Source organism: Mustela nigripes, chromosome 1 (assembly GCF_022355385.1).
Source record: "Mustela nigripes isolate SB6536 chromosome 1, MUSNIG.SB6536, whole genome shotgun sequence".
Taxonomy (NCBI): Eukaryota; Metazoa; Chordata; class Mammalia; order Carnivora; family Mustelidae; genus Mustela; species Mustela nigripes.
The window spans coordinates 114,262,868-114,290,084 of NC_081557.1; the positions used below are offsets into that span (position 1 = coordinate 114,262,868).

Below are 27,217 nucleotides of genomic sequence, written 5' to 3' on the forward strand. Positions count from 1 at the left end.
GAGGAGGTGTAAGAACCTGATTTCTAGCCAATGGGTTAGATGTACTTAGGCTTGTAATTGACATCTGAAGTGAGGGGCATTCATGTAGGACTGAACCTTTAACCTGTGGAATTAGTGCTATCTCTGAGGAGATAGTATCAGAATTTAGTTGAACTGTGGGACTCTCAACTATTGTTGGAAAATTGCTGGATGTGGCAAAAAGCCACACCATTGGACCAGGGCACAGAAATTTTACCCTCACTCCTGCTCTGGCTTTTTAAGAGTTTCTCTTTATCTTCAGTTTTATGAAATTTGGATATGATATGCATAGGTACAGATTTTGGGGTATTTGTCCTGTTTGTTACTTTCTTTTGCTTCTTGGATCTTTCATTTGGTATCTGTCATTAATTTTGGAAAATTCTCAGTGATTATTAATTCAAATTTTTTTATCCTGTAGTTCGGTTGTTACTTTTCTTTCCTTTATCTCACTTTTTTTTTTCTCTTTGAATGTCAGTGGTGCAAGTCTCCATATAGCTTCATGCCCACTGATTCTTTTCTTGACCATGTCTGTTCTATTGATGAGGTTCAAAGATATTCTTCATTCTATTAATGTTTTTTATATTTAGCATTCCTCTTTGATTCTTTCCCAGAGTTTCCACCTTTGTTTATATCCCCTATGTATTATGGGATATTGTCTGCTTTTTCTGTTAGAACTCTTAAGATGTTAGCTATTTTAAATTCACTTTCTGATAATTGAAATGTTATATCTGGATCTGGTTCTGGTGCTTGCTTTGTCTCTTCAGACTGCTGCTGTTGCTGCTGCTTCTTTGCACTTTTGGCATACGTTTTGATTTTTTTGTCAAAAGCCAGAGCCAGGGGTGCCCGGGTGGCTTAGTGGGTTAAAGCCTCTGTCTTGGGCTCAGGTCCTGATCCCAGGGTCCAAGGATCGAGCCCCACATCAGGCTCTCTGCTCATCAGGGAGCCTGCTTTCCCCCTTTCTCTCTCTGTCTGCCTCTCTGCCTACTTGTGATCTCTGTCAAATAAAAAAATAAAGATCTTTAAATTAAAAAAAAAAAAAGCCAGACCCAATATATAAGATAATAGGAAGTGAGATAAATAGGTCTCTACTGCCCAGTTTTGTGTTTATGTGGCTAGGAATCAACTTGTATTTAATGATTCCTATGACTGCACAGTAAAATTCTTCTTCAAGTTCCTCTAGAGCCCCTGTTCCCTGCTTTGGTTTCTCCTCTGTCTTTGGGCTTCTCTGAGAAAATTGCTCTATAGGTAAAACTGTGTCTTTCACCTATAATCCAGTTATTACACTTGAGCCTATTGGTATGCTGGTAAGGATGGAGGAAAGCAAGTGTTCTATAACCTTATAATTAAATCCCAGTATTTTACTGGGCCTTTCCCTGGACTGTGACTTTCACAAGGCTTTCCTAGCTTCCTCTTACGTGACACAAGAAAGCTAGAGTAGACTGGAATCATCAGGGAAGTGCCCTTTCCCCAAGTTGGATAAGTCTCTGGTAATCAGTCTCTCCCTTCCCTTGGAGAGTAGGTATTTGTTATGGAGAACACTCTAGGCATATTTTACACATGTTGCTTTTCCTTTCCTCCAACAGAGCCATGAGGGGATCTTTATGGCTTTTCAACGTAATGACATATCTTCTTCCGTGGAAGTAAAACCCGGCAAAGAATGAGGACTCCTAAATTCAGGGACTCAAAATCCAACTGTTTCTGAATCTCATGATAGACCATATTTAGTTTCCATCAATTCATCAAAATTATCATTTAATTATTGTTTATTCATGGCTCCTTTATCTTCTGCTCCAAGTGTAAAGATCTTGGCCATGGCTTTTTCTATTTGCCTGTCTCTCTAGATTTCTGGGTGATGATTTCCCTAGAAGCCTCAGTTCTCTGATGGATCCAAGAAAAGTTTGCTCAGCTTCATTCTTGCAATAAGGACAAGGGTGACAACTTTCAAACTCTTTATAGGCTGAAGTTGAAACAGGAAATCCCTTATGGTCATCTTTTTTTTTTAAATTATTTATTTATTTATTTATTTATTTTTAATTTATTTGACAGATCACAAGTAGGCAGAGAGGCAGGCAGAGAGAGGAAGGGAAGCAGGCTCCCCGCTGAGCAGAGAGCCCGATGTGGGGCTCGATCCCAGGACCCCGGGATCATGACCCGAGCCGAAGGCAGAGGCTCTAACCCACTGAGCCGTCCAGGGGCCCCAATTTTTTATTTTTTATAAACATATATTTTTATCCCCAGGGGTACAGGTCTGTGAATCACCAGGTTTACACACTTCACAGCACTCACCAAAGCACATACCCTCCCCAGTGTCCATAACCCCACCCCCCTTCTGCCAACCCCCCTCCCCCCAGCAACCCTCAGTTTGTTTTGTGAGATTAAGAGTCAGAATCCTTATGGTCATCTTTTATAATTCATTTTTACAGTAGTGATATTAGAGAAAATGTAAAGATCTAAATGTTCATGGCAGTTGGGAAGACCAGAATATTCAAGATGTTGAATGGAAGCAATCTATTTTCCTAGACATATAAGGTTATTAGTTTTTGCATTGTTATCCTGTAATAGCTTTATTGTATTTGACAAAATATTAACTTGAAGTTCTATGATTTTTATGTTAAAATTGAAAATATAATTAAATTCTCCATCAGTTGAATATGTGTGTGTATTTATGTACATTTACTATGTGTTGAGTACTATGATGGCTGTTTTACAAGAAAATCTTATCTTCATCTCACAAATACGTGGGATAGGTTGTATTATTCCCATTTCACAGAGTAAGCAAGTGAGACACTGAAATTTTGTATTCTTAACTACTAATTACTTTATCTCTCTAAAGAATCAGGAATTATCTATTTCAGATATCTGGAATGGTAGAAAGTTGTATGCTAAAGAATTTAGCCAAAGTCACATTTATAGACATTTATAGATTAGATCATGTTCCAATTAGAAAGTATCTCAGATTATACAAGAATGGTTGTCCGTCTATTCTTAGAGCATATAGATGAGTAATCCTAATTATGAAAGTAAAATATTTTATTATATCCTTATTCCTTGATATCTATACTTACTATTAATATAAAATACGTCCTTCATTAATACGTCCTTTCAAGATGCCAAAGGCAGTAAAGTAGAATAAATTGCATTGTTGTGCACTTGACACCCCTAACAGAGAAATGATAAATACTATGAAGATCTTTGTTTTGTTTCATGACCAAGTGCAGATAAATCTTTTTTTTCACATTTAATAATAAGCTAATTCAATCTCATATCTATGCCTCTTAAAATAGTATGTTTTAAATTTAGTTCTAATTTTAAAAACTTTTGACTATAAGCTATAATTATAACAATCAAAGTTATTTCCCATAAGCAAATTATTTTCAGAGTACAGGGTGGATACCAGGAAAACACAATGATCAATTGTCTTTCATGTATATAATTTGTTGAATAAGGTAGTCTAAATTAAGAGCTTGGAAAACATCTTTGCTGGCATTTGAAATAATTAAGTGTGAAAGTCGTGATCCAAGACCCTTTTAAGATTTAGATTTTAAGTGCTTTCTCTTCTACTTGTCATGTCCTGACATTTTATCATTTGGTATTTAAAGAAGTAGAAATTCCTTCCTTCCCCCAAACACTGTAGACAAATTATATTTATGCTATATAATCAATACTATTATAAGCAAACTGGCTTGGATATTCAAAAGCATTGGCAATTCTGTCTGAAAAGATGTTTGCCTACCCACATAAGAATAGGTCCCTATATTCAAATGAAATACTTTGCGTAAATAATTTTTAGAGTGAAATTTTCCAGTGGGAAAAGTATTACTGCTCATTTGAGCACTAAATCCAATTATCTACCTGGGTCTCAGGCACCATAAATTCAGAGTGTTCCAAACTCAACTCATCTCTGTCCCCTACATTCCCCCCACAACCTCCATGACTTAAATTAATAAAGTATAGAAGACGTCATTGAAGGCAATCTTTATTTTTTTTTTTAAAGATTTTATTTATTTATTTGACAGAGAGAGATCACAGTAGGAGAGAGGAAGGGAAGCAGGCCTCCTGCTGAGCAGAGAGCCCGATGTGGGACTCCATCCCAGGACCCTGAGATCATGACCTGAGTTGAAGGCAGCGGCTTAACCCACTGAGCCACCCAGGCGCCTGAAGGCAATCTTTAAAAGTTCATTTGTTTATTATGTATTTTTAAAAATACCAGCTTTCTAGAACGTCAAGTTCTCAAGGACATGGATCTTTCTTTGATTTAGTCACTGTTAAATCTCAAATACTTAGGATGATGCCAAGCACATAGCAGATGCTCATTTAATATTGGCTCAATGAATGCCTCCTCCTACCAGAATATAAGGTCTCTGAGGGCTACAATTTTGTCTGGCTGACAATTATATTTCTAGTGTCATAGCAGACATTCAATAAATACCTGTTGACCGACAAGCTGAATGGTAGATTCAATGAAATCATACCAGCATTAAAATACTGACAGTGGAAGTGGAACATGGAAAAATATCCTCTGCTCTCTGTCTCTCAGCAATTAATCTGATTTACCAATGATCCATTATATATAAATTTGTTTGTTAGGCTGTGATACAACTGAGAATAATTATTCATTATATTTTGAGGTTTCACAATGACTGTGTTAGGTTTACTAAATTTTCCTGAAGATTGAACTAACTTGAATCACCAACTCATCTGTTAAGACAGGCTTAAGAACTGGGGCACCTGGATGGCTCAGTGGGTTACGCCTCTGTCTTTGACTCAGGTCATGATCTCAGGGTCCTGGGATCAAGCCCCACATCAGGCTCTGCTCAGCAGGGAGCCTGCTCCCCTCTCTCTCTCTGCCTGCCTCTGCCTACTTGTGATCTCTTTCTCTCTGTCAAATAAATAAGTAAAATCTTAAAAAAGAAAAAAGGCTCAAAAAAACAGTTTTGAGACTTTCCATCATGAAGTTTGCATATTACAACTATCTTCACCATTTAGGACAATTTCCTTCAGATAAAAATTTAAAATGATCACTACCAAGGTCATTTAAAATTGTAACAATACTAAAAGTAGAAAAGACCTCACTGAAGGTAATGTTGAGATCTTATCTACATTTGCATGCATATGTTTGATACATTGATGATCTTAGTTATTATGAAAATGGTAATAATGCCTCAATTCAGCATATGTTTATACAGTGGTATTTTAGGAGTTTGAAATAGATAACTAAGCCATGCTATGGTCTAATCATTTCTTAATTATGAACTAATTCCAGATCCTCAGTTGTCATTCTGGGTTTAGTGCTATTCTGATGTTTATTTTGTTACTATTTACATAAAAGCTCCTGGGTGACATATATGGCTTGGAGAAAGAATGGATACTCTTTTGGTTTCCTTGTCACTATCATACTTACCATGACAAGAGGTCTGCACTTTTTTTCTCTAATCTTTACTTCATCTTTCTGTATTACATGTTTCCCTTTAGACATAGCACAGTGAGCTCAGATTAATAAGAAAATAGAGTCACATTTTAAGATAATATTGATTCTGGAGAACAACTGAGGATGCTATGTTTTTTCCTTGAAGAATTGATAGGGTGGAATTCTAGAGGCACACCATATGATGTCCTTCTGAAGAAAAGTTCAGGGGGTCATGAAACCCAGGCTTTAAACCCCCAGAAAACTGCAAGTGTATGGATTCTCCATCACCAGGGGGCCAGGTGATTCTTGAAGGTTAATATAATATGTTTTTTTGACATGATCTTTCTTTTCTTTTAAATTTTCACAGAAATGCTGTCCACTGCTATACTAAGTTTTCTTTATTGTTTTTGTTTTGTTTTGTTTCTGAATCTTTCCCCTTAGGAATCACAAAGTGAATATTCTGAGATGGAAAAAAAAAAAAAAAAACTCAGGAAATTTGTCATTTTTGTAAGATGCTGATCTCCTGAATATTTCTTCAAGGTATGCTTCTGCATAGCAATCAGGGATCAGGAGGGCTTTCCTGTTGAGTTAACATATTTCTGTTGTGATGGAAAAAATAAAAATTATAGTAATTTTGAGGGTCACTAACATAACTCTTCTACCTTATGTGCTTAAACAGAAATATGATATGTCACCTGGATTATGGCTACTGCTGAGTTCTTACCTCTATTTAATACTAGGGAAGCTTTTATCAAACACTCACAGTTAATTTTCTTTAACTGAAAAACAAACAACAACAAAAAACAAAAACAAAAACAAAAAAGAAACCAAACTACTCTTAACAGTATTGTCCTCTATTCACAGGAGAATAGTTTGTTACTGATCCCTCTAGTTACTAACAGAAACTTCTGTTTATTGACAATTCATTCAGGTTAGAAGGTTAATGAAATTTATGAAGTAACAATATGGAGAAAAAATTAAAACACAAATTTTTTTTCTTTCTTTTTCAGCTACCTAGACACGTGTCCGATCTAAATAAGGAGGCTGCTTCAGAAATTCTTCACAAATACCCCAAGAAATCATAGAGTGGGGGTCTGTGACCTTTGCCTTCACAAACAAAATGTTTAAACCTTCCCACTGATCAAAGAATAAAAATATCATTAAAAATAGTTTCAGAGAGATTGGAACAGGAAGCAGAAGATGTTAGTAGAACTGTAAAATTGCGTGTTCCTTGTATTACACGAAAATAGTTATTTAAAATAAAATGTTAATATCACTATAACATAAGTATGATAGTATCCTTTTTTATTTCTTTGCAAATAAATTCCATACACGAATATGTATAATAAAAGTAACCATTACTATATGACACAATTTCATTCTGCAAGTTGTATAATCTATGTTAACTTTATCATTAGGAGGAGATGACCTTATCTGGGATGCTGAGCATCAAGCCACTCAATTGTTTTGTCTTTTTCATGGTCACATAAAAACCAGAGCTCTATTTAGTTACCCTTTACCAGAAACTTACTCTTTTTCTGACTTTTTCACTTTTGTAGATCTCCCCACCAGTCTTGCCTCAGTGTTCGTCTTTAGCTATAATGATCTACACAGCCACCTCATAGAGAGACTATATGAGTTTTATTAAAATGGTACGTGAAAATCATTCTGTGCTCCCAGGAGTTGAGATACCAATACAAATACAGAGGATAGGTTTAGATGCTCAAGGTCTTGGTAATCTTAGCCAATTTCACAGCAGATAAAAGACAATGCCATCAATTTCTAAGGCAACTGAGTGAGGTCAAGGTTAAAATCCTGGCAGAAGCCCGGCACAGTTTTGGCAATGGTCGCTGAAGCCTGGATATTTGACAACATAATCTTACACAATGTATTTTGTAATTATTTGAATTTGTTTAACATTTTAAAATTAAGATATTGGGCAGCTGGGTGGCTCAGATGGTTAAGTGTCTGCCTTCAGCTTGGGTCATGATCTCCAGGTGCGAGCATCGAGCCCCAGGTCAGTCTCCAGATCAGCGGGGAGTCTGCTTCTCCATCTCCCTTTGCCCCTTCCCCTGCTCATGCTCTCTCTATGCTTCTTTCTGTCTCAAATGAATAAATAAAAATTTTAAAAAATAAAATAAATGAAGTAAAATTAAGATAGTTTATAGAGAAACTCAGATTTCCAGATTCTTTGGAAAAATTTTAAAATCTAATAATACGAGCTGAACTCCTTAGTAGAAACTCCTTACTGCCTCGTAGGTTTGAGTTCTCAGCTTCACCTCAGACACCATACAAAGTCAGAAGGGAGAGTAGAGGTTTCAGTAACTGATACCAGCTCAAGGCTTACTTCATTTCACTTCATTAGTATCTTGGAATTATGTTAACATCACATCTGAGAATTTACACAGAATGTAAGGAATAAGATTTCTGTCCAGTAAAAAAAGAAAAAAAAAAGATTTTATGTTCTGACACTAACTTTTCAATATGTTTTGTGAATATATAAAAATGCAGAACTTTCAGGGTGCCTGGGTAGCTCAGTGGAAGCCTCTGCCTTCGGCTCAGGTCATGATCCCGGGGTCCTGGGATCGAGCCCCGCATCGGGCTCTCTGCTCAGCAGGGAGCCTGCTTCCCTTCCTCTCTCTCTCCTTTCCTCTCTCTCTGCCTGCCTACTTGTGACCTCTCTCTGCCAAATAAATAGATTAAGAAATCTTTAAAAAAAAATGCAGAACTTTCTCTGTAGACTATTGTAGGCCCACTGCATGCTCTGTTGTTGGGTTCAAGCTCAGGGAGAAAGAGGATGTTAGAGCAACAACAAAACTAACATTTGCATAACATTTCATGGTATTACTTTTCAGTTTGAGAGGCTTTAACAATTGCCTATGACTCGGTGCATAAAGTCGGAAGTTCTGTGTATGAATTTTTCGGGGCTTCATCTTACCTCTCTAGTTTTATTTTCTAATATACTTGAATGACTTTATACGATAAAGTTTGAATAAATGAATAATGAGAGAATCCTAAAAATCTCCACACTTGTTTATTTTTAGCAATTTGTAAGATTTAAAGGCAGACTTAGTTCATATTCTAGTTTAACCCTTATTAGACATGTGATCTTGAAGACTTTTAATTATGTGACCTTAATACTTCTGAACTCCAGCTCATCATCTGTCTCATATAAGGATAAAATTGTATAAGAAGAAATGTTCTTCATCTTCTTTTCCTCATCCATACCATCCATTATATTGCTTTTTTGGTAGTGTTTTATTAGCTCAGAACATCTTCCAGGTGGCTTAGAAACTTAATGACACCCATTATAAGATTTCGCACCCATTTCAATATGCTATTAACATCTACTGTCATAGAGTTTGGCTCACATAATTTAGGGTTTGTTTAAAGGTATATGAATTTTACCTTGCAACTGTGTTCTAACATTTTAAGGGCAATGGAAACAATTCAAATATCTATTAAAAAATAGCCTAGGTGGCAAAAACAAGTGGCATTTCTATATCACTTTTTGATAAACCAAGGGCTTTCACATGCTTCATCTCATTTACTACTTTAAAAACCTTTTAGGGCGGGTAAGGTAGATATTATTTTTATTATCCTCTTTCATATATGAATTTCACATATTTCGTAACTGAGGGACCTAAAGGAAATGTAGATTTCCTGCACGTGGTTTCAAAAGAGTTTAATTTATGTCTCTGGCCCTGGCTCCAGAGTACCCCCACTACATCACATTGTCTTCTAAGGAGCAAGTATAGTGGTAGGTTTATGGTTGGTGATAAGAATAAAAGTCCATTGGTTGTTGATTTATAAATCTTGAGATAGGTTTTAAGATACAATCTTTTCTTCATAGAGATTTACAAATGTGTCTTTTCAATGTCATCACTATCTATAGTTACAATAAATAAAACCAATTTAGAGGCAAAGGGCAAGATATTTTATTCACCTGGATTTTGCAGACATCCCCTGAGACATGTTTTAAGATTATTCAGTATTTAAATAGAGTAGTTAGATAACCCATGAACCTGTCCATTTCTGGAGTGGCACAATTGAGTTTTTTGTCCATTCGTGCTACATTTTTGACCCCAGAAAGTGTTTCAGTCTGTCACCTCTGATAAACGCATTGTCTACAAGTCATGTTTTCCTCTTGGAAACTTTTTCTGATGACCCATTGTCAAGTATATTATCTTTCGTTAGGCTCCAGGTTCAGGTCTATTGCATATGCTTTCTACTTAATGGAGTCTGTCTCTCCCATCCCCAGTAATTTTTTCAAGTTAATTATTTGTAGTGTAGTGACACTGCAATGAATGAAAAGTCTGCAAGGTGAAAAACAAAAGGTGCTCACAAATAAATGGCCGACTGAATGATGGGTCTGAAATATACACCTCATGAAGATATGATACTTGTTATATTTATTTTACAAGGTCAGAGATAATGGATCTAAACTACTGTAATCATAGAGAGGACACATGATATAACCCAGAAGAGAAGCAAATGGATCTGGGTGCTGGAGATTGCTCATGTGAAAGGAAAGGTCAAAATAGTTATGGGTCATTTCCCAGATGGCTAAGCTGTCAAAACCAAGGCAGTTCTATACAAATGTACTGGGACTGATTTAGGTTTATTCACCTACCTTTCTGGCAGGTGAAAAGGATGCAAACACACTTAGTGTTTATACTGATCATCAGCCCTAGCTGGGGGGAGGCAGGGGAGGAAAGATTCTTTGGTAGATAGAGCCACAAGAGCCACATGCTTTGTGAATAAGTCTGACATATTTTCTTTTCTTTTTTTTTAAAGATTTTATTTATTTGTCAGAGAGAGAGAGAGAGGGAGAGAGAGAGTGAACACAGGCAGACGCAGAGGGAGAAGCAGACTCCCTGCTGAGCAAGGAGCCCGATGTGGGACTTGATCCCAGGACGCTGGGATCATGACCTGAGCCGAAGGCAGCTGCTCAACCAACTGAGCCACCCAGGCGTCCCAAGTCTGACATATTTTTTTAATGGGATAATCGTATCACTTTCCTATTCATATGAATTAGTGGTTCTCAAATTTTAGGCAAGCCTTAGAATCACCTGGAGAACTTGTTAAAACATAGACTTTTGTGTCTCTCTTCTCTCAAAAGTTTCTGATTTAACAGGCATGAGTTGGGACCAGGGAATTGTATTTCTAATAAGATCCCAGGTGATGCTGATGCTGCTGGTCTGTGAGAAACACTGATACAGATAAGAAGAGGTATTAGTGTAGCAAATCCTCAGATAGCCTTTATTAAAGCGCAGTTTCAGATGATCTGCTTTAACCTGTTTCCTGTACTGTCATAAAATATTTTCATGATTCTAACACACCTTGCTAGTGTGCTGGTAACTGCCAAGAATGTGTAAGATACAATTTGAGATTTATTTTTTATATGAAGTAATATTTACAAATAATTTAAATGTAATCATAATATAAAGCCTATAATGGTAACCCTAGCCCATTTCCCTCTATTTGTACTTTCTGATACCCAAGGTCAACAACGTCAATATTTTATCTTTACTCTGTTATATGCATCTATATTTGTAAAAAGCATGTGTGTTTACTGTTACTTGATTTTTTCATTTTGTTTTTTATCTATTGTTTTCCTATTATATAAATACATATTTAATTATCTTTTTTCACTCTTTCCCTCACTGTTTGGTAGGTATAACACCAATTTTAGTTAAACCAGTGTTTAGTTAAACCAATTTTAGTTAAACTGGTTTCGTTAAACCAGTGTTTAGTGTATTCATACCTGGATCAAATAGTGTGCTGTGATTATACTTTATTTCTTATACATTGTTCTTTTATCCCCTCTGACCTATTAATTGCCACAATTTTCATTTGCTTTTATTTTTATGCATGCATCATTAATTCACCCCAGTCTCTTGGGAAGAACTGTAACTCTCCTTTCAATACATTTTTGAAAAGTAAGCAAAAGGAAAACTTGTCTATTTGGTTTTTGGTTTTTTTGTTTGGTTTTGTTTTTGCAGAGCAATTCAGGACTGGAGAATCTCTAGACTTGCTGCCATTTTGCTCTCTTCCTTCAGTGTCACAACTTTGGCATTGGCCCTCTTGTTTCTTCTGTTTTTTTGTTTTGTTTTGTTTTTTGTTTGTTTTACCTTAGTGGGGTTCCTTTCTTAATCATCCTATGCTTGCTTATCCCATTTTCACTTTCTAAGAGTTCTTTTTTAAATTCTCTACATGCTGCCTCTGCTTCTGCTTCTTTTTCTCCTTCTTCTTCTTTTTAAATTTCTGTTTCTATGGAGGAACTTTTTCTTAAAGCTCTTTGAGGGAATTGAATTTAGATTTAGGGGGTAGGGAAGAATTTTTCTGAGACTTATGTTGTCTGTTTCCTTCCAATTTATTGCATCTTTTATTTGTTTTGGCTTCTGAATTTTATGTTAAAACTTTTCCTGAATATTTGGTAATCCTTGCCTACCTGTTCATACTCTAAGTGAAGTAGTGAAAAATACTACTACAGAGTTTCATGGATTAAGGACTTCCCCATGTAATGCCTAGGTATATATCTAGAAAAAGTACCCCTATCTCTCTTAACTCAGTTCTCCAGATAGGAATTCATCTATCTCTTGTTTAAAGGGTGTAAGGGGATGGCAGCTTTCTGGGAGCCAAGTAGGGGCAGATAACTTTGGTTAACATGCTTAGTATATAGAGTTACATGGAACCTTGATTTTTGCTACAGCTTGACACCCTTGTTTACAGTTGTTTCTTCTTTCATTCAAAATACACTACTCTATGGATGGGGTGTGCAGTGAAAGGGTCTCAGATATCATTTTGATTTGGGAATTGATAAGAGAAGCAAGGAGAGTCTAATTGTCCTGCATAAAAATGCCAGTTATTTTGTTTTGACCTTTAACTTCACCCTCAGAAATACCTGAAGCCTCTAATTTGAAATATTTTCAAAATTCAATGGCATTAAAAGTGTTTCCCTCTCAGTAATCTCAGCCATTTACAAAAACTTTATGTCACTCTATCTGCTTTCTTGATTCATCTGATGCTTTACTGTCATTTTCATAAAGTGTCTAGAGAAAGCAAAGATTAACTCTTTTGTTCAATCTGCTTTGTATTGCCAGTTGCTAAGAATTCTCTACATCAGATGAATCAAAATAGGGGAATAGAATGTGCCTGGTAATGTGGGAGGAGGTTGTATAGAGGACATGACCGCTGGTTGACCCCTAAGCTGGATTGTTGCAATTAGAGGTTCCTCACCCCTCCACCCTTCCCACACTATTTAAAGGGCATAGCCTTAAGAGAGTTTAGACCATTTAGACTGAATATATCCTGATCTGATCTAGTTAATGTATCCATAAAAACTTCTAAGATTTGGTGGCTGAGTACAGAAGTCTATTCGTTTTGCGGAGCCCCAGATTAGCCTTGTATGTAAGTGCCTTCTTTATTAAGCACGCTGCATACCAATCTGTAATGGCCTGCCTCTTTCTTCTGTCTCTTCCTGCCCCCTGTGTTGTGAATCAAAACTTGGCAAGCCAGCTGGGAGACAGAAGAAATGGTCTTTAGGAAGGATGCATCTGTGGGGAATATTACAAGCTGGCTATCCATCAGGGGGTGTGGTCTGTGTATTGGAGGCTGTGGACCACCGTGCAAGCATGGGGATAACTGAAAATGCTAGCTGGTCTGATGCAATTGTATGAGAAACTCCAGAGTAGAGCACAGAGACAGAAAAAGAAGAGTGGCTGCTGCAGTGGGCAGGCTTCTGCCGTGGGTGGTTCAGGGGCCGTCGATGCCCAATTGTTTCAGTATTTCTTTTCCTTTAGTGTCCATGGTTCTTGGTCATGCACTTGGAAGAAGGATGAGGTGGACCAGAGGAAGAGTGGTGGGCAGCAAAGCAAAGTTTATTGAGCAGTAACACAAAGCTCCCAAAGAGGGAGGGGACCTGAGATGGGTGCCATTGGACTCTCTACGTTTAGGGGTTTTTACGAGCTTTTTGTAGAACTATCTTAAGCAACGATGATATAATGTTAACAAGTAAAGATTTACTTCTGCAGCAGGATACTCTGCAGATTTTGCTGGAACATCTGCAAGGGAGAAAATGGGCTGTGAACCCACAGAAAATTCAAAGCCCAGACACCACCATAAAGTTTTTGAGAGTCATCTGGTTGGATAAGATGTGAGTTGTCTCAGAAGCTGTGATTGAAAAGTCTGCCCAACACTTAAGAACGTGAAAGAGGGTACCAGGTGGTGGGTATTATAGAAGGCACGGATTGCATGGAGCACTGGGTGTGGTGAAAAAATAATGAATACTGTTATGCTAAAAATTTTTTAAAAAATTAAAAAAAAAAAAAAAGAACGTGCAAGAGGTACAAGCCTTTGTAGGGATTTGAGCGTTTTGATGGGCATTTATTTCCCCACCTGGCAGTGTCTCCATCATTTATACTGCATGGTAAATGAAGAGCATGTGTGGGACTGGGCATCAGAGCAGCAAACCCCCTTTGAGAAGACACAACTACTAGTGAAGCTGAGCATCTCCCAAGCAGAGCTACCATTTGAGTTAGATATATCTGTGATGCTAGAAGGAATGACTTGGGCCCCGTGGCATAGAAAACAGAAGAGGAGAGTACTCAGGATTTCAGAACCTGATAGGGAGCAGAAACCTGATATACCCCCATAGATCAATAGTTTTTAACAGCATTCCTCCAGATAGAGCCTCTCACAAAGGAACAGCACACTGTATTAAGAACTTTCCTTCCTATCAGGGGATGGGTTGATAATATGTTTCATTGACCCACTTCTGCCTTAGCTCAAACTCCCACTTTGAGTAACCAGCATGCCTGTTTAGAGCAGAGGAGCACCATGCCCACCAGCCCACTGTCTCTAGGAATGCAGGTGCTACTAGACTGCCGAAGATATAGCTCTTCCAAATGCCCCTGCCCCTATTCCTGTGTTGGCTAGGATGTCCTGGAGAAAAGGGACAGGGGAAATTCCCACTGATTGATCTAGTCAGGGCTATCTATTCAGAGACTGCTTTTGCTATTCAGCCCAGGACTGACATCTGGATGGAAACAGAAAAGAAACAGAGCCCCAATAGACTAAACTCCTAACAGTCTGACTTGTGATCACTTGGCCTTTACTCTGCACTGACAGCTGGGTAGTTCTAAAGGGATTGGGAGCTTAACGGGTGAATGATCATGAGTAAGCCCTTGTGGGGTCAGGATATGGGAAACACATTTGGGCTTACAAATCTCACAGTGTTCCCAGTCTAGATTCCTAAAGGCACTGACACCCCATGGCAATCAGGAAGCTGATGCTCAGGCTTAGGTATAAGCCATAAACTGACCTTCTAGTAGATACAGCAAATTGGTTCATGGAAAGAACAACCACCATAGTGCCTGGGTAGGATGATATATTGTCAAAGATAAAACATTGGCCTTGAAATACAGTGACTTGTTTAAGGTAGTAACAGCATGTTCTCTGTGTTATAAGCAATACTTCAGTCAACTGCCAAAGGAATCTGGGGCAGACTTTCCAAATAAGAGCATTCCCAAACAGTGAGATATTAGTGAATTTTGGCACCCTCCCTCCTAGTGGGCTTCTAAATGTACTTTTGTTTGGACACTGCCTCTGCCTCTTGCTTAACCTTAGCTTCCTTTTGTCTCTGTGAAAATCATGCTGCTACCATTAGGGGATTAGAGAAGCTGAGTATCATGTGTGGATACCCTTGTTGAATGGATGATGATGTGCAAAACGGAGGAAAAGAACATGACATTGAATAAAGATTTCATCTCCTCTATAACCCCAAAGCAGCAGGGTTGGTAGAAAGGAAAAAAAGGAATAGTAAAGCAGCAGTTTAGATTACTAGAAGGCAAAACTATTTTGGCCAGGTAGACTAAAGTACTGTTGAGGCTTTCGTACATTTTTATGGTCAACCAGTAGGTCCTATTGGCCTATATGCCAGACTGGGGATCCCTGCCAAGGCACCAAATACTAAAAAGTTATGGAAGTTGTGGGAACAATATGCTATACTGCTGAGAATATCAAGTCCCATCAAACCTAGGAAAGGAATTATCTATTGGAATTCACAATGAGATATCCTACTGGGATGGGGAGTTACTTAGCACACCTGCGTAAGAGGGAGCTACTCATTCTATGCTGGAATCTCATTGTCTTGCTGCCAGCTAGACCTACTGGAAAGCCGTATGCCTGGAATTTAAAAAGCACCATCAAGGTGGCGCCTGGGTGGCTCAGTGGGTTGGGCCGCTGCCTTCGGCTCAGGTCATGATCTCAGAGTCCTGGGATCGAGCCCCGCATCAGGCTCTCTGCTCGGCGGGGAGCCTGCTTCCTCCTCTCTCTCTGCCTACTTGTGATCTCTCTCTGTCAAGTAAATAAATAAAATCTTAAAAAAAAAAAAAAAAAAAGCACCATCAAAAGAGGGAAGAGGGTGAAGGTTCTGCTCTGGCATATCTCACTCCCCTGTCCATCTCCTCATGCCTGACAGTGCTACCTCTCCCAGCAAACTAGTCAACAAGGACAAATTCCTAAAGCTGACAATTTCTCTTTCTTCAAGGCCAGACAGGCATATTCTCTTTTCAAAGGGAGTAGTTCATTGACTACCATCTTTGTTTCCTCCACTGGCCTGAAGGACATTGTAGCAGACATAAAAGGCCTTATTAAATTCACCCAGCAATCCTTAAGGAATAGCCAACAAATTCTGTCTTTACTGAATACCTAAATGTCTTAAGTGGGAAAAGCTGTCGTTCAAACCAGGATGGCGTTGGACACTATTAGCTCCTTGCAAGGAAGTGCCTGTGCCATTATCCAAACAGAATGTTGTGTGTTCACACCTGATGAGTCTGTTAGCATATCATCTTTATTAAATCACATGAGGATACAAGTAAACATCCTGAGCAATCTAAGCCCCAGTGAAGAGGACTTAGTAAATCACCGGTTGTGATCATGGTGGGGAAAAAAAAAAAAAAAAGGAACTTCTTTTGAGAATCATTATCTTTTTTTTTTTTAATTTACATATAATGTAGATTATATGCTTCAGGGGTACAGGTCTGTGAATCATCAGTCTTTTTTTTTTTTTTTTTAAAGATTTTATTTATTTATTTGACAGAGAGAAATTACAAGTACAGTGAGAGGCAGGCAGAGAGAGAGAGAGAAGGAAGCAGGCTTCCTGCTGAGCAGATAGCCCGATGTGGGACTCGATCCCAGTACCCTGAGATCATGACCTGAGCCGAAGGCAGCAGCTTAACCCACTGAGCCACCCAGGCGCCCCTGTGAATCATCAGTCTTACACAATTCACAGCACTCACCTACCACATACCCTCCCCAATGTCCATAACCCAGCCGCCACTCTATCCCTCCTCCCCCTACCCCCCAGCAACTCTCTTGTTTCCTGAGATTAAGAGTCTCTTATAGTTTGTCTCCCTCCCCGGTCCCATCTTGTTTCATTTTTTTCCCCTTTTCCCACCACAAACCACTGCACTGCCTCTCAAATTCTTCATATCAGAGAAATCATATGATAATTGTCTTTCTCTGATTGACTTAGTTCACTTAGCATAATACCCTCTAGTTCCATCCACGTCATTGCAAATGGCAGGATTTCATTGTTGTGGTGGTGTTGTTTTTGATAGCTAGATAGTGTTCCATTGTATATAAATATACATCTTTACTGATTCATCTGTTGATGGAAATATAGGTTCTTTCCATAGTTTGGCTATTGTGGACATTGCTGCTATAAATATTCAGGTGCACATGTCCCTTCAGATCACTACATTTGTATCTTTAGGGTAAATACCCAGTAGTGCGATTGCTGGGTCACAGGATAGCTCTATTTTCAACTTTTTGAGGAACCTCCATGCTGTTTTCCAAAGTGTCTGCACCAGCTTGCATTCCCACCAACAGTGTAGGAGGGTTCCCCTTTCTGTGCATCCTCACCAACACCTGTCACTTCCTGACTTGTTAATTTTAGCCATTCTGACTGGTGTGAGGTGGTATTTCACTATGGTTTTGATTTGTATTTCCCTGATGCCAAGTGATGTTGAGAACTTTTCATGTGTCTATTGGCCATTTGGATGTCTTCTTTGCAGAAATGTCTTTTCATGTCTTCTACCCATTTCTTGATTGGATTATTTGTTCTTTGGGTGTTGAGTTTGATAAATTCCTTATAGATTTTTGGATACTAGCCCTTTATCTGATATGTCATTTGCAAATATCTTCTCCCATTCTGTCAGTCGTCTTTTGGTTTTGTTAACTGTTTCCTTTGCTGTGCAAAAGTGTTTTAGCATGATGAAGTCATAATAGTTCATTTTTGCCCTTGCTTCCTTTGCCTTTGGTGATGGTTCTAGGAAGAAGTTGCCTCAGCTGATGCCAAAGAGGTTGCTGCCTGTGTCTTCTCAAGGATTTTGATGGATTCCTGTCTCTTTGAGGTCTTTCATGCATTTGGAGTCTATTTTTGTATGTGGTATAAGGAAATAGTCCTGTTTCATTTTTCTACATGTGGCCATCCAATTTTCCCAACCCCATTTGTTGACGACACTTTTTTCCATTAGACATTCTTTCCTGCTTTGTCGAATATTAGTTGACCATAGAGTTGAGGGTCCATTTCTGGGCTTTCTGTTCTGTTCCATTGATCTATTTGTCTGTTTTGTGCCACTACCATACTTTCTTAACGATTACAGCTTTGTAATAGATCATGAAGTCTAGAATTATGATTCCACCAACTTTGATTTTCTTTTTGAACATTCCTCTGGCTACTCAAGGTCTTTTCTGGTTCCATATAAATTTTATGATTATTTGTTCCATGTCTTTGAAAAAGAAATGATGATATTTTGATAAGGATTGCATTAAATATGCAGATTGCTTTAGGTAGCATAGATGTTCTCACAATATTTGTTCTTCCAATCCATGAGCATGGAACATTATTCCATTTCTTTGTGTCTTCCTCAATTTCTTTCATGACTACTTTATAGTTTTCCAAGTGTGGATTCTTTGCCTCTTTGACTAGGTTTATTCCTAGATAGCTTATGATTTTGGGTGCAATTGTAAATGGGACCAACTCCTTAATTTTTTTTTTCTTTTGTCTTGAAGTGCAACTTATTTCTGTGTATAGAAGTGCAACTGATTTCTGTGCATTGATTTTATATCCTGACACTTTACTGAATTCCTGTATGAGTTCTAACAGTTTTGGAGTAGAGTCCTTTGGGTATTCCATATAAAGTATCATACCATCTGCAAAGAGGGAGAGTTTGACTTCTTCTTTACGATTTGGATGACTTTTATTTCTTTTTGTTATCTGATTGCTGAAGCTAGGACTTCTAGTACTATGTTGAATAGCAGTGGTGATAGTGGACAGCCCTGCCAAGTTCCTGACCTTAGGGGAGGAGCTCTCAGTTTTCCCCCATTGACAATGATATTCCCTGTGGTTTTTCATAGATGGCTTTGATAATATTGAGGTATGTGCCCTCTATCCCTACACTTTGAAGAGTTTTGATCAAGAAAGTATGCCATACTTTGTCAAATGCTTTTTCAGCATTTATTGAAAGCATCATATGGTTCTTGTTCTTTCTTTTATTAATGTATTGTATCACATTGATTGATTGATTTGCAGATGTTGAACCAACCTTGCAGTCCTGGAATAAATCCCACTTGGTCGTGCTGAATAATCTGTTTAAAGTACTGTTGGATTCTATTGGCTAGTATTTTGGTGAGAATTTTTGCATTCATGTTCCTCAAGAATATTGGTCTGTAATTCCCCTTTTTGATAGGGTCCTGTCTGGTTTTTCGATCAAGGTAATGCTGGCCTCATAAAATGAGTTTGGAAGTTTTTCATCCATTTCTATTTTTTGGAACAGTTTCAGGAGAATAGGTATTAATTCTTCTTGACATGTTTGGAAGAATTGCCCTGGGATGCCGTCTGGCCCTGAGCTCTTGTTTATTGGGAGATTTTTGATGACTATTTCAATCTCTTGCTGGTTATGGTCTGTTCAAGTTTTCCATATCTTCCTGGTTCAGTTTTGGTAGTTTATATGCCTCTAGGAATGCATCCATGTCTTCCAGATTATCAAATTTGCTAGTGTATAGTTGCTCATAATATGTACTCATAATTTTTTGTATTTCTTTGGTGTTGGTTGTGATCTCTGCTCTTTCACTCGTGATTTTGTTAATTTGGGCCCTTTCTCTTTTCTTTTTGATAAGTTGGAGGGGTTTATCAATCTTATTAATTCTTTCAAAGGATCAGCTCCTAGTTTAATTTATTTGTTCTGCTATTCTTTTGCTTTCTGCTCTGATCTTTATTATTTCTCTTCTGCTGCTGGGTTTAGGCTCTCTTTGCTGTTCTTTCTCCAGCTCCTTTAGGTGTAGGGTTAGATTGTGTACTTGAGACCTTTCCTGTTTCTTGAGAAAGGTTTGTATTGCTATATACTTTTCTCTCAGGACTGCCTTTGCTGTGTCCCAAAGATTTTAAACAGTTGTGTTTTCATTTTCATTTGTCTCTATGAATTTTTTAAATTCTTCTTTAATTTTATGGTTGATCCATTCATTCTTTAGCCTCCATGTATTTGAGTTCTTTCCAACTTTCCTTTTGTGGTTGAGCTGTAGTTTCAATGCATTGTGGTCTGAAAATAGGCAGGGAATGATCCCAATCTTCTGGTAATGGTTGAGACCTGATTTGTGAACCAGGATGTGATCTATTCTAGAGAATGTTCCATGTGCACTAGAGAAGAATGTGTATTCTGTTGCTTTGGTATGGAATGTTCTGAATATATCTGTGATGTCCATCTGGTCCAATGTGTCATTTAAAGCCTTTATTTCCTTGGTGATCTTTTCCTTAAATGGTCTGTCCATTTCAGTGTTGGGTGTGTTAAAGTCCCCTACTATTATTGTATTATTGTTGATGCGTTTCTTTGATTTTGTTATTAATTGGTTTATATAATTGGCTACTCCCAAGTTAGGGACATAGATACTTAAAGTTGCTAGGTCTTCTTGTTGGACAGACCCTTAAAGTATCATATAGTGCTCTTCCTCATCTGTATTATAGTCTTTGACTTAAAATCTAATTTATCCAATTGAAGGATTGCCACCCCAGATTTCTTTTGATGTTCATTAGCATGGTAAATTGTTTTCCACCCCCTCACTTTAAATCTGGAGATGTCTTTGGGTCTAAATGAGTTTCTTGCAGACAGCATATCAGTGCATCTTGTTTTATTATCCATTCTGATATGATGTGTCTTTTTATTGGAGCATTTAGCACATTTACATTCAGGGTAACTATTGAGAGATGTGAATTTTGTACCACTGTATTACCTGTAAGGTGACTGTTACTGTATATTGTCTCTGTTCCTTTCTGGTCTGTTACTTTTAGTCCTTCTCTTTGCTTAGAGGACCACTTTCAATATTTTCTGTAGGGTTGGTTTAGTGTTTGCAAATTCTTTTAGTTTTTTGTTTGTCCTGGAAGCTTTTTATCTCTTTTTCTATTTTCAATAACAACCTGGCTGGTATTCTAGTATTCTTAGCTGCATTTTTTTTTTCTCATTTAGTGATCTGAGTATATATCATGCCAGTCCTTTCTGGCCTGCCAGATCTCTGTGGGTAGGTCTGCTTCCAATCTAATATTTCTACCATTGTATGTTACAAACCTCTTGTCCCGAGCTGCTTTCAGGATTTTCTCTTTACCACTGAGACCTGTAAGTTTTACTATTAGATGATGGGGTGTGGACCTATTTTTATTGATTTTGAGGGGGATTCTCTGTGTCTCCTGGATTTTGATGCATGCATCCTTCACCAAATTAGAGAAATTCTCTGTTATAATTTGCTCCAATATACATTCTGCCCCCTCTCTCTTTCTTCTTCTTCTGGGATCCCAATTATTCTAATACAGTTTTGACTTATGGTATCACTTATCTCTTGAATTCTGCCCTCATGGTCCAGTAGTTATCTCTCTTTTTTTCTCAGCTTCTTTATTCTCCATCATTTGGTCTTCTGTATCACTGATTCTCTCTTCTGCCTGATTTATCCTAGCAGTAAGAACCTCTATTTTTTATTGCACCTTATCAATACCTTTTTTGATTTCACCTTGGTTAGGTTTTGGTTCTTTTATTTCTCCAGAAAGGGATCCTCTAGTATTTTCTATGTTTTATTGAGCCCAGATAGCACCTTGATAGTCATCATTCTGAACTCTAGCTCTGACATATTACTAATGTCTGTACTTATTAGGTCCCTAGTCATCAGTACTAGTACCAATACTGCCTCTTGTTCTTTTTTTGAGGTGAGTTTTTCTGCTTGTCATTTTATCCAAATAAGAATAGATGAATGAGAGAACAAAATACTAAAAGGGTAGCAATGACCCCAGAAAAATATACACTAACCAAATAAGAAGAGTCACGAAACTGGGGGGTGGGGGGGAAGAAAAAAGAAAAAATATATATATATATATTGGACTGGTGAATAGAAGAGAGCCACAGACTTGATTTTGGGTGTATTTTGGTCTGTCAGAAAAAACTACTTCCCAAAATTTTAAAGAAAGAAGTATATATATATATATATATATATACATACATATATATATGTATATATATGTATATATATAAAGTGTATATATATATGTACATATATACATACATATATATATAAAATAAGTGTAAACATGATGAAGGATGGGATATGACTGTAAAGATGAAAATTTTAAAAGATTCTAAAAAAGAAATTGATTAATAAGAAGCTGGTTAAAAAAGAGGAAAGAATATGATCAGACTGGAGACTAGAACAAAGCCATATGCTAGATTTAGGGTCTGTTTTGGTCTTCTAGAAGAAACTGTATCCCAAAATGTTAAAGAAAGAAAAACTTATATGTATATAAAAAATATGGTTAAATGCAATAAAGGAATAAAACATGACTATAACAATGAAAATGTAGAAAGATTTTTAAAACAGTGTTGATATGATAAAATAGTTTAAAAAACATTAAAATATGAAAGAGGAAAATTTTTTAAAAATATAACAAGAAAAAAATAAAATTTAAAATATTTAACTTTGGAAGGCTAAGGAATCATGGAGGAAAAGCCATGAATTATATGTACTATATTCCTGTAGCTCTGAAGTGTTGCAGTTCTCATTGATTGGTGAACTTGGTCTTGGCTGGATATTCTTGATGGTCTCCTGAGGGAGGGGCCTGTTGTGATTCTCAAATGTCTTTGCCTGAGGCAGAGTTGTACCACCCTTACCAAGCTAAGTCATCTGCTTGGGTTCACTCTCTGTAGCTTTTGCTCCCTGAATGCTTTCTGTAGAGGTTTGGAGGAAGGGAAAGAAAATGGCAGCCTCCCAATCTTCAGCCTGGAGGAGGTAAGATCTCGGGGCCCCACTCCTCAGTGTACCCTCAGAGAAAAGCAGTCAAGAGTTTCCCTGGTCTCCAGCGGCACTCCATGCTCACCGGGCCTGTGACCCAGCAGACTCCTGCCACAGGCTCCTTCGCCACTCCTTCCAGACGTGGAAGGAGGAGGTTTCCCCAGATCTGCCACTTGTGGTGTTCCAGCTCGAAGAGTAGTGGCTGGATTTTGCCTTAGATCATGGTTTAAAGTAAGCCCAAGCTGAGAGCCCCCACCTCGTTTCTGTCTCTGTAGCCGGCTTCCCCTCTCCGATACCTGGCAGCTCTGCTACACTCAGACACCCCTGGTCTTTTTCTGAACCCGCAGGTCCTGAGGCCACACTGTCCACATAAGGGTCCCACCCCTTGCTTAGCCTCTGGAGCAACGTTCCTCAGTGGAGTATACTTCTGGAAGTTCTGATTTTGTGCTCTGCTGCTCTACTGCTTGCCAAGAGCCAGCCCCTGCCCCTGCGGTCTGCCTTCCTATATGCTGCCTCTGATTCACTTCTCTGCAAGTCTTACCTTCCAGAAAGTGGTTGATTTCTGTTCCTAGAATTGCTGCTCTTATTCGCTTTGATCTCCTGTTGAGTTTGTGGGTGTTCAGAATGGTTTCATAACTATCTAGCTGAACTCCTGGGACCCAGTGCTATTCCCCCATCTTGCTCCTCCCTCTGAGAATCATTATGCTAACCTGTATTTTCACTTGTGTATGCCTATATAGGTTCTGTGTACTCTGCCTCAAATGTAGCCAGATAGTAACCAAATTAACCATTTCCATACTAGTAAAACACTTGTTGGCATCATAGGGCACATTGCAGAAGAGGGGGAATGTGTTAGATTATAAGAGCTGGTCAAAATGGGTGAAGTGTTGGAGGAGATCATCATGAGGACATGACCACCAGCTGGCAGGAGAATGGGGACCTGGGCAATCAGAGGCTCCTCACTCCTCCTGTGTCCTTGGAATATACACTCCACCTACTACTCCCACACTAGGAATTGTTTAAAACAACAGCCTTGAGAGAATAAGGTATTGTTGAGACTATTAGATTGCATATGTGACTGAACCCAATTAAGGTCTCTATATAAACTTTTGAGATTCTGGCTGGCCTGTGCAAGGATCTACATGTCTTGGGGTGCCCAACACAAGGTTCATATATAAGTTCCCTTGCTTATTATTCCTGTCAACCACTATACTGGAGTGGCCTGCCTCTTTCCTTTTTCGGGGCCCTGTTTGTGAACCAATGAGTAACAAGAGAGAGTTTGGATATTTAGAGTTTACACAAGAAAATCTTCATGTTTAATATCAAAATTTGTTTTGAAATGATCTATTTTAATCCAAAAGTGATATTTATAAATTGGTTTTATCTGAATCAGTGTAAGAGATTTCCATTACTGCTCAGTATTTATTATTGCAAATGCAAGTTTGAGACAAAACATGAGTTTTGCATTTTAAAGCTATTTGATTATTTAAAATGTCTGATTCCCAGCTGAATTTTGGTAAAATTTCTAATTATGAAAACAATTATCAATTAGAAAAAGTGTATGACTTTTTTAATGTTTGCTATTATAAACCCAAATGTCTTTCCAAAATTATTTTCCCATTTTCTTCTATTTTTACTATATTCTTTTCTGTTAATTTTTCCATAACTTCTCTTTCTTGTCATCCTCCTTTAAGAATTTATTCTTATTATCCTCAGTATTTTATATAAACTCATCATCATCCTTGTATGTTTATTCCTCTATTATTTTCATTTTCCTGAAATCACAAATTCCTTTAAATATCTAGATAATAGTCACCTGATTTGGCAAATCTTTATTCTGATTTTAAGTATTTTTTCATGTCAAACTCCATTTTCATCCTTTCAAACAAGTGGATCCTTTATAACCTACAAAGATGGACTGAGATATATAATAGTCCTACTATTTCAAACTAAGAAATAAGGCATTTTATTTGTCTTGGAATAAAGTTACTGCACTCAGATTATTTTTTTGTTTTATCTAATTTGAAACTCTAAATTTTACCCTTCATTCTGGGGATGTATTATTTACTTCAAAAAGTAAACCAAGAAAAAAAATTGGTATGTGGATATGAAAACATTTATTTTATATTATGTTGAGTATTAAGATTGTGAAAATAAATTTCATTCAAAACATTTGTTTCTTATTACCAAGAATAAACACCAAATAACAATGCACACAAGTGTAATTTTCAAGTTGACATTGGAACATACTGGGTTTTACCAAAGCATAAAACACATGTTGTGACTATAGTTGTTGAGTAGTTGCTAACTTCAACTGCAAGTGTTACCATGTACCATACTTTGACAGAAATCTAGATGGGAGACAGTTTTAATAGTTGTTAAGATCACAATTTTGGTCTTAACTGTTCCAAGTTCTGACTTTGCCACTGTGGTTTAATTCAAATTATTTCTGTTCTTTGGCCTAACTTTAATTGGCAGAAAAATGTAGCTAGTTAACCATAGACTACCACAAAGATTAAACAATCTTTTATATGCAGAGTATTTAACATAGTGCCTGGCTTATAGTGAGCATTCAGTGAATGGTTGCTTAATATTATTATCAGGGCATTCAAATATACTTGATCAAAATGAATGAAACTGCAAATCACAAACAAAATTAATTCTATTTAGTACCATTACTAGTATTATGCTCAGAGGAGGTGATACAGTGAGTTAAAAATGTCTCTGGATAAAGCAGAATAGGAAATTGTAGGGGTTGTGAGTGACCCAGGCTCTTATTTTAAAATCTGTATATTAATCTTGTCACTAGCAAGAGCTTTCTTTTCAGTATACTTAGAAGAATCATTATTCAACAAATATTCTTTGATTGCCTATTATGTGCTCGGCTGTGTTTACCTACCATGCAAAAGGAAATACCTCCTTTTTATGCTCTGAATACTTTCCTTTTCCACAGACATTTCCACTGGGCCTGGGAGATGGGCAATTCTATGCATGGACAGATGGTTTGAGAAGAAAGGACTGGCATGACTATGAAAGCATTCAGAAAGAGGCTATGCGCTCAGGTATGAAGTCCAGTGTAAGCCAAAGTGCTATTTTACTTACTGCAGTATCTCATTTGTCACTTAAAGGATCTCTAATTAGCATTTCTTCTATGTCTTTTGGGGATATTGGAGTCAATGTTGGAGAGAATTAAAACAATTTCAAATTTCAGAGAGAGAACAAATAATGAATAGCTTTTACAATATTAGCTTAAGAAGAGGACATACAAGTTTTAGAAATCTATAATATTTCATATTTCTGAACTGCCTTTTAATAATCTCCGGAAAGATATTGAGATTTATAAGTGAGACTTGCCGTGGTAGACACCTGTGTTGAGTTTGATTCATTTGTTAGGGCTGAGGTATATCTAACTGACAATGCACAGTATTCAAGGAATACTACAATTCTAGGCGTTGGGGAGGCTACAGCAATTGGTGGATCACAGGATCTGGGGACCTGAGGTTGACAGTACTTGAGCAAATAGTCAGGGAATGGAAAAGAAACAAGTAGGTCTGTATATATGCAGCAGAATTCTAGTCTTGGGCTAGAGAAAATATTTTACTTCTTGGAAAAAATATTTAAAAAAAATTAAAAATTAAAAAATATTAAAAAAAATAAGTCTTTGTAGAAATACTGTAAAATTAAGTAATTGGTAATAGAGATTCAGAAAGGTGTATAATTAGACATCAAATGAACATGAGTAACATATGGTAGGAAGTCCTTATGCTTTTACTCAACCGGAGGAGCTCTGGGTTTTTGTGTTTTGTTTTTGTTTTTTTCCCCATAGTGAAGCTGCCTTAGAAACAGAGAACTTCTTGTTTGGTAAAGAAATCTGGAAAGCACTGAGACACTGCATTCTAAGTCAAATCAGCAGCAAAACTGTGACTAATCACAGTATGAGGTCCTCCTGGTTAAACTTTCTCATAGCTCATTTCATCAGGAAACCTGGAGAGAGAGTATTTAAAGTTATGCAGTTGTGCAGGTTGTGAACTGTTCTTTGCTCTGGGTTGGTTGTGGTTGACCTAATTAAAGTCTTCTTTCATTTTCTTCTTCCATTCCTTTTCTTTAAAAATTAAGATCTCCACCCCCCCCAACTTCATTAAAGTTGTTCATCCTAAGGATGTTCTCTATTTGTCAGAGAACGAGCCTCTTCCAGGTTTCATCGTCTGCCCATCTTGGCCATGACCAAGTGAACAGTCATGAAAGTGAGTTCTTTACCAGTGTCTTCACTTTTCTTCTATTTGCTCCATTAGCCTGTATGAATCCAATCAACTGTTTCTCTTTCTAACCCCAGGATGCTGACATTTTTTTGGAGATGTTCATATAATTTAATCAACTGAAGCTGCAATTTATTGAACAGATATTTTGTATTAGATACTTTACATATGAATTTTATTTAAAATTTATAATGACTCTAACACA

General features: G+C 37.4%; 1 protein-coding gene across 1 annotated transcript in view; it reads left to right on the top strand.

The window, feature by feature from the left end:
- The window catches only part of GALNTL6 (polypeptide N-acetylgalactosaminyltransferase like 6), a 1,234,451-nt gene that overhangs the window by 427,800 nt on the left and 779,434 nt on the right, over positions 1–27,217 (top strand). The window contains exon 3 of the mRNA XM_059393223.1: positions 25,710–25,818. Coding sequence (XP_059249206.1) covers positions 25,710–25,818 — 109 coding nt within the window. The remainder of the gene's footprint in view (positions 1–25,709; positions 25,819–27,217) is intronic.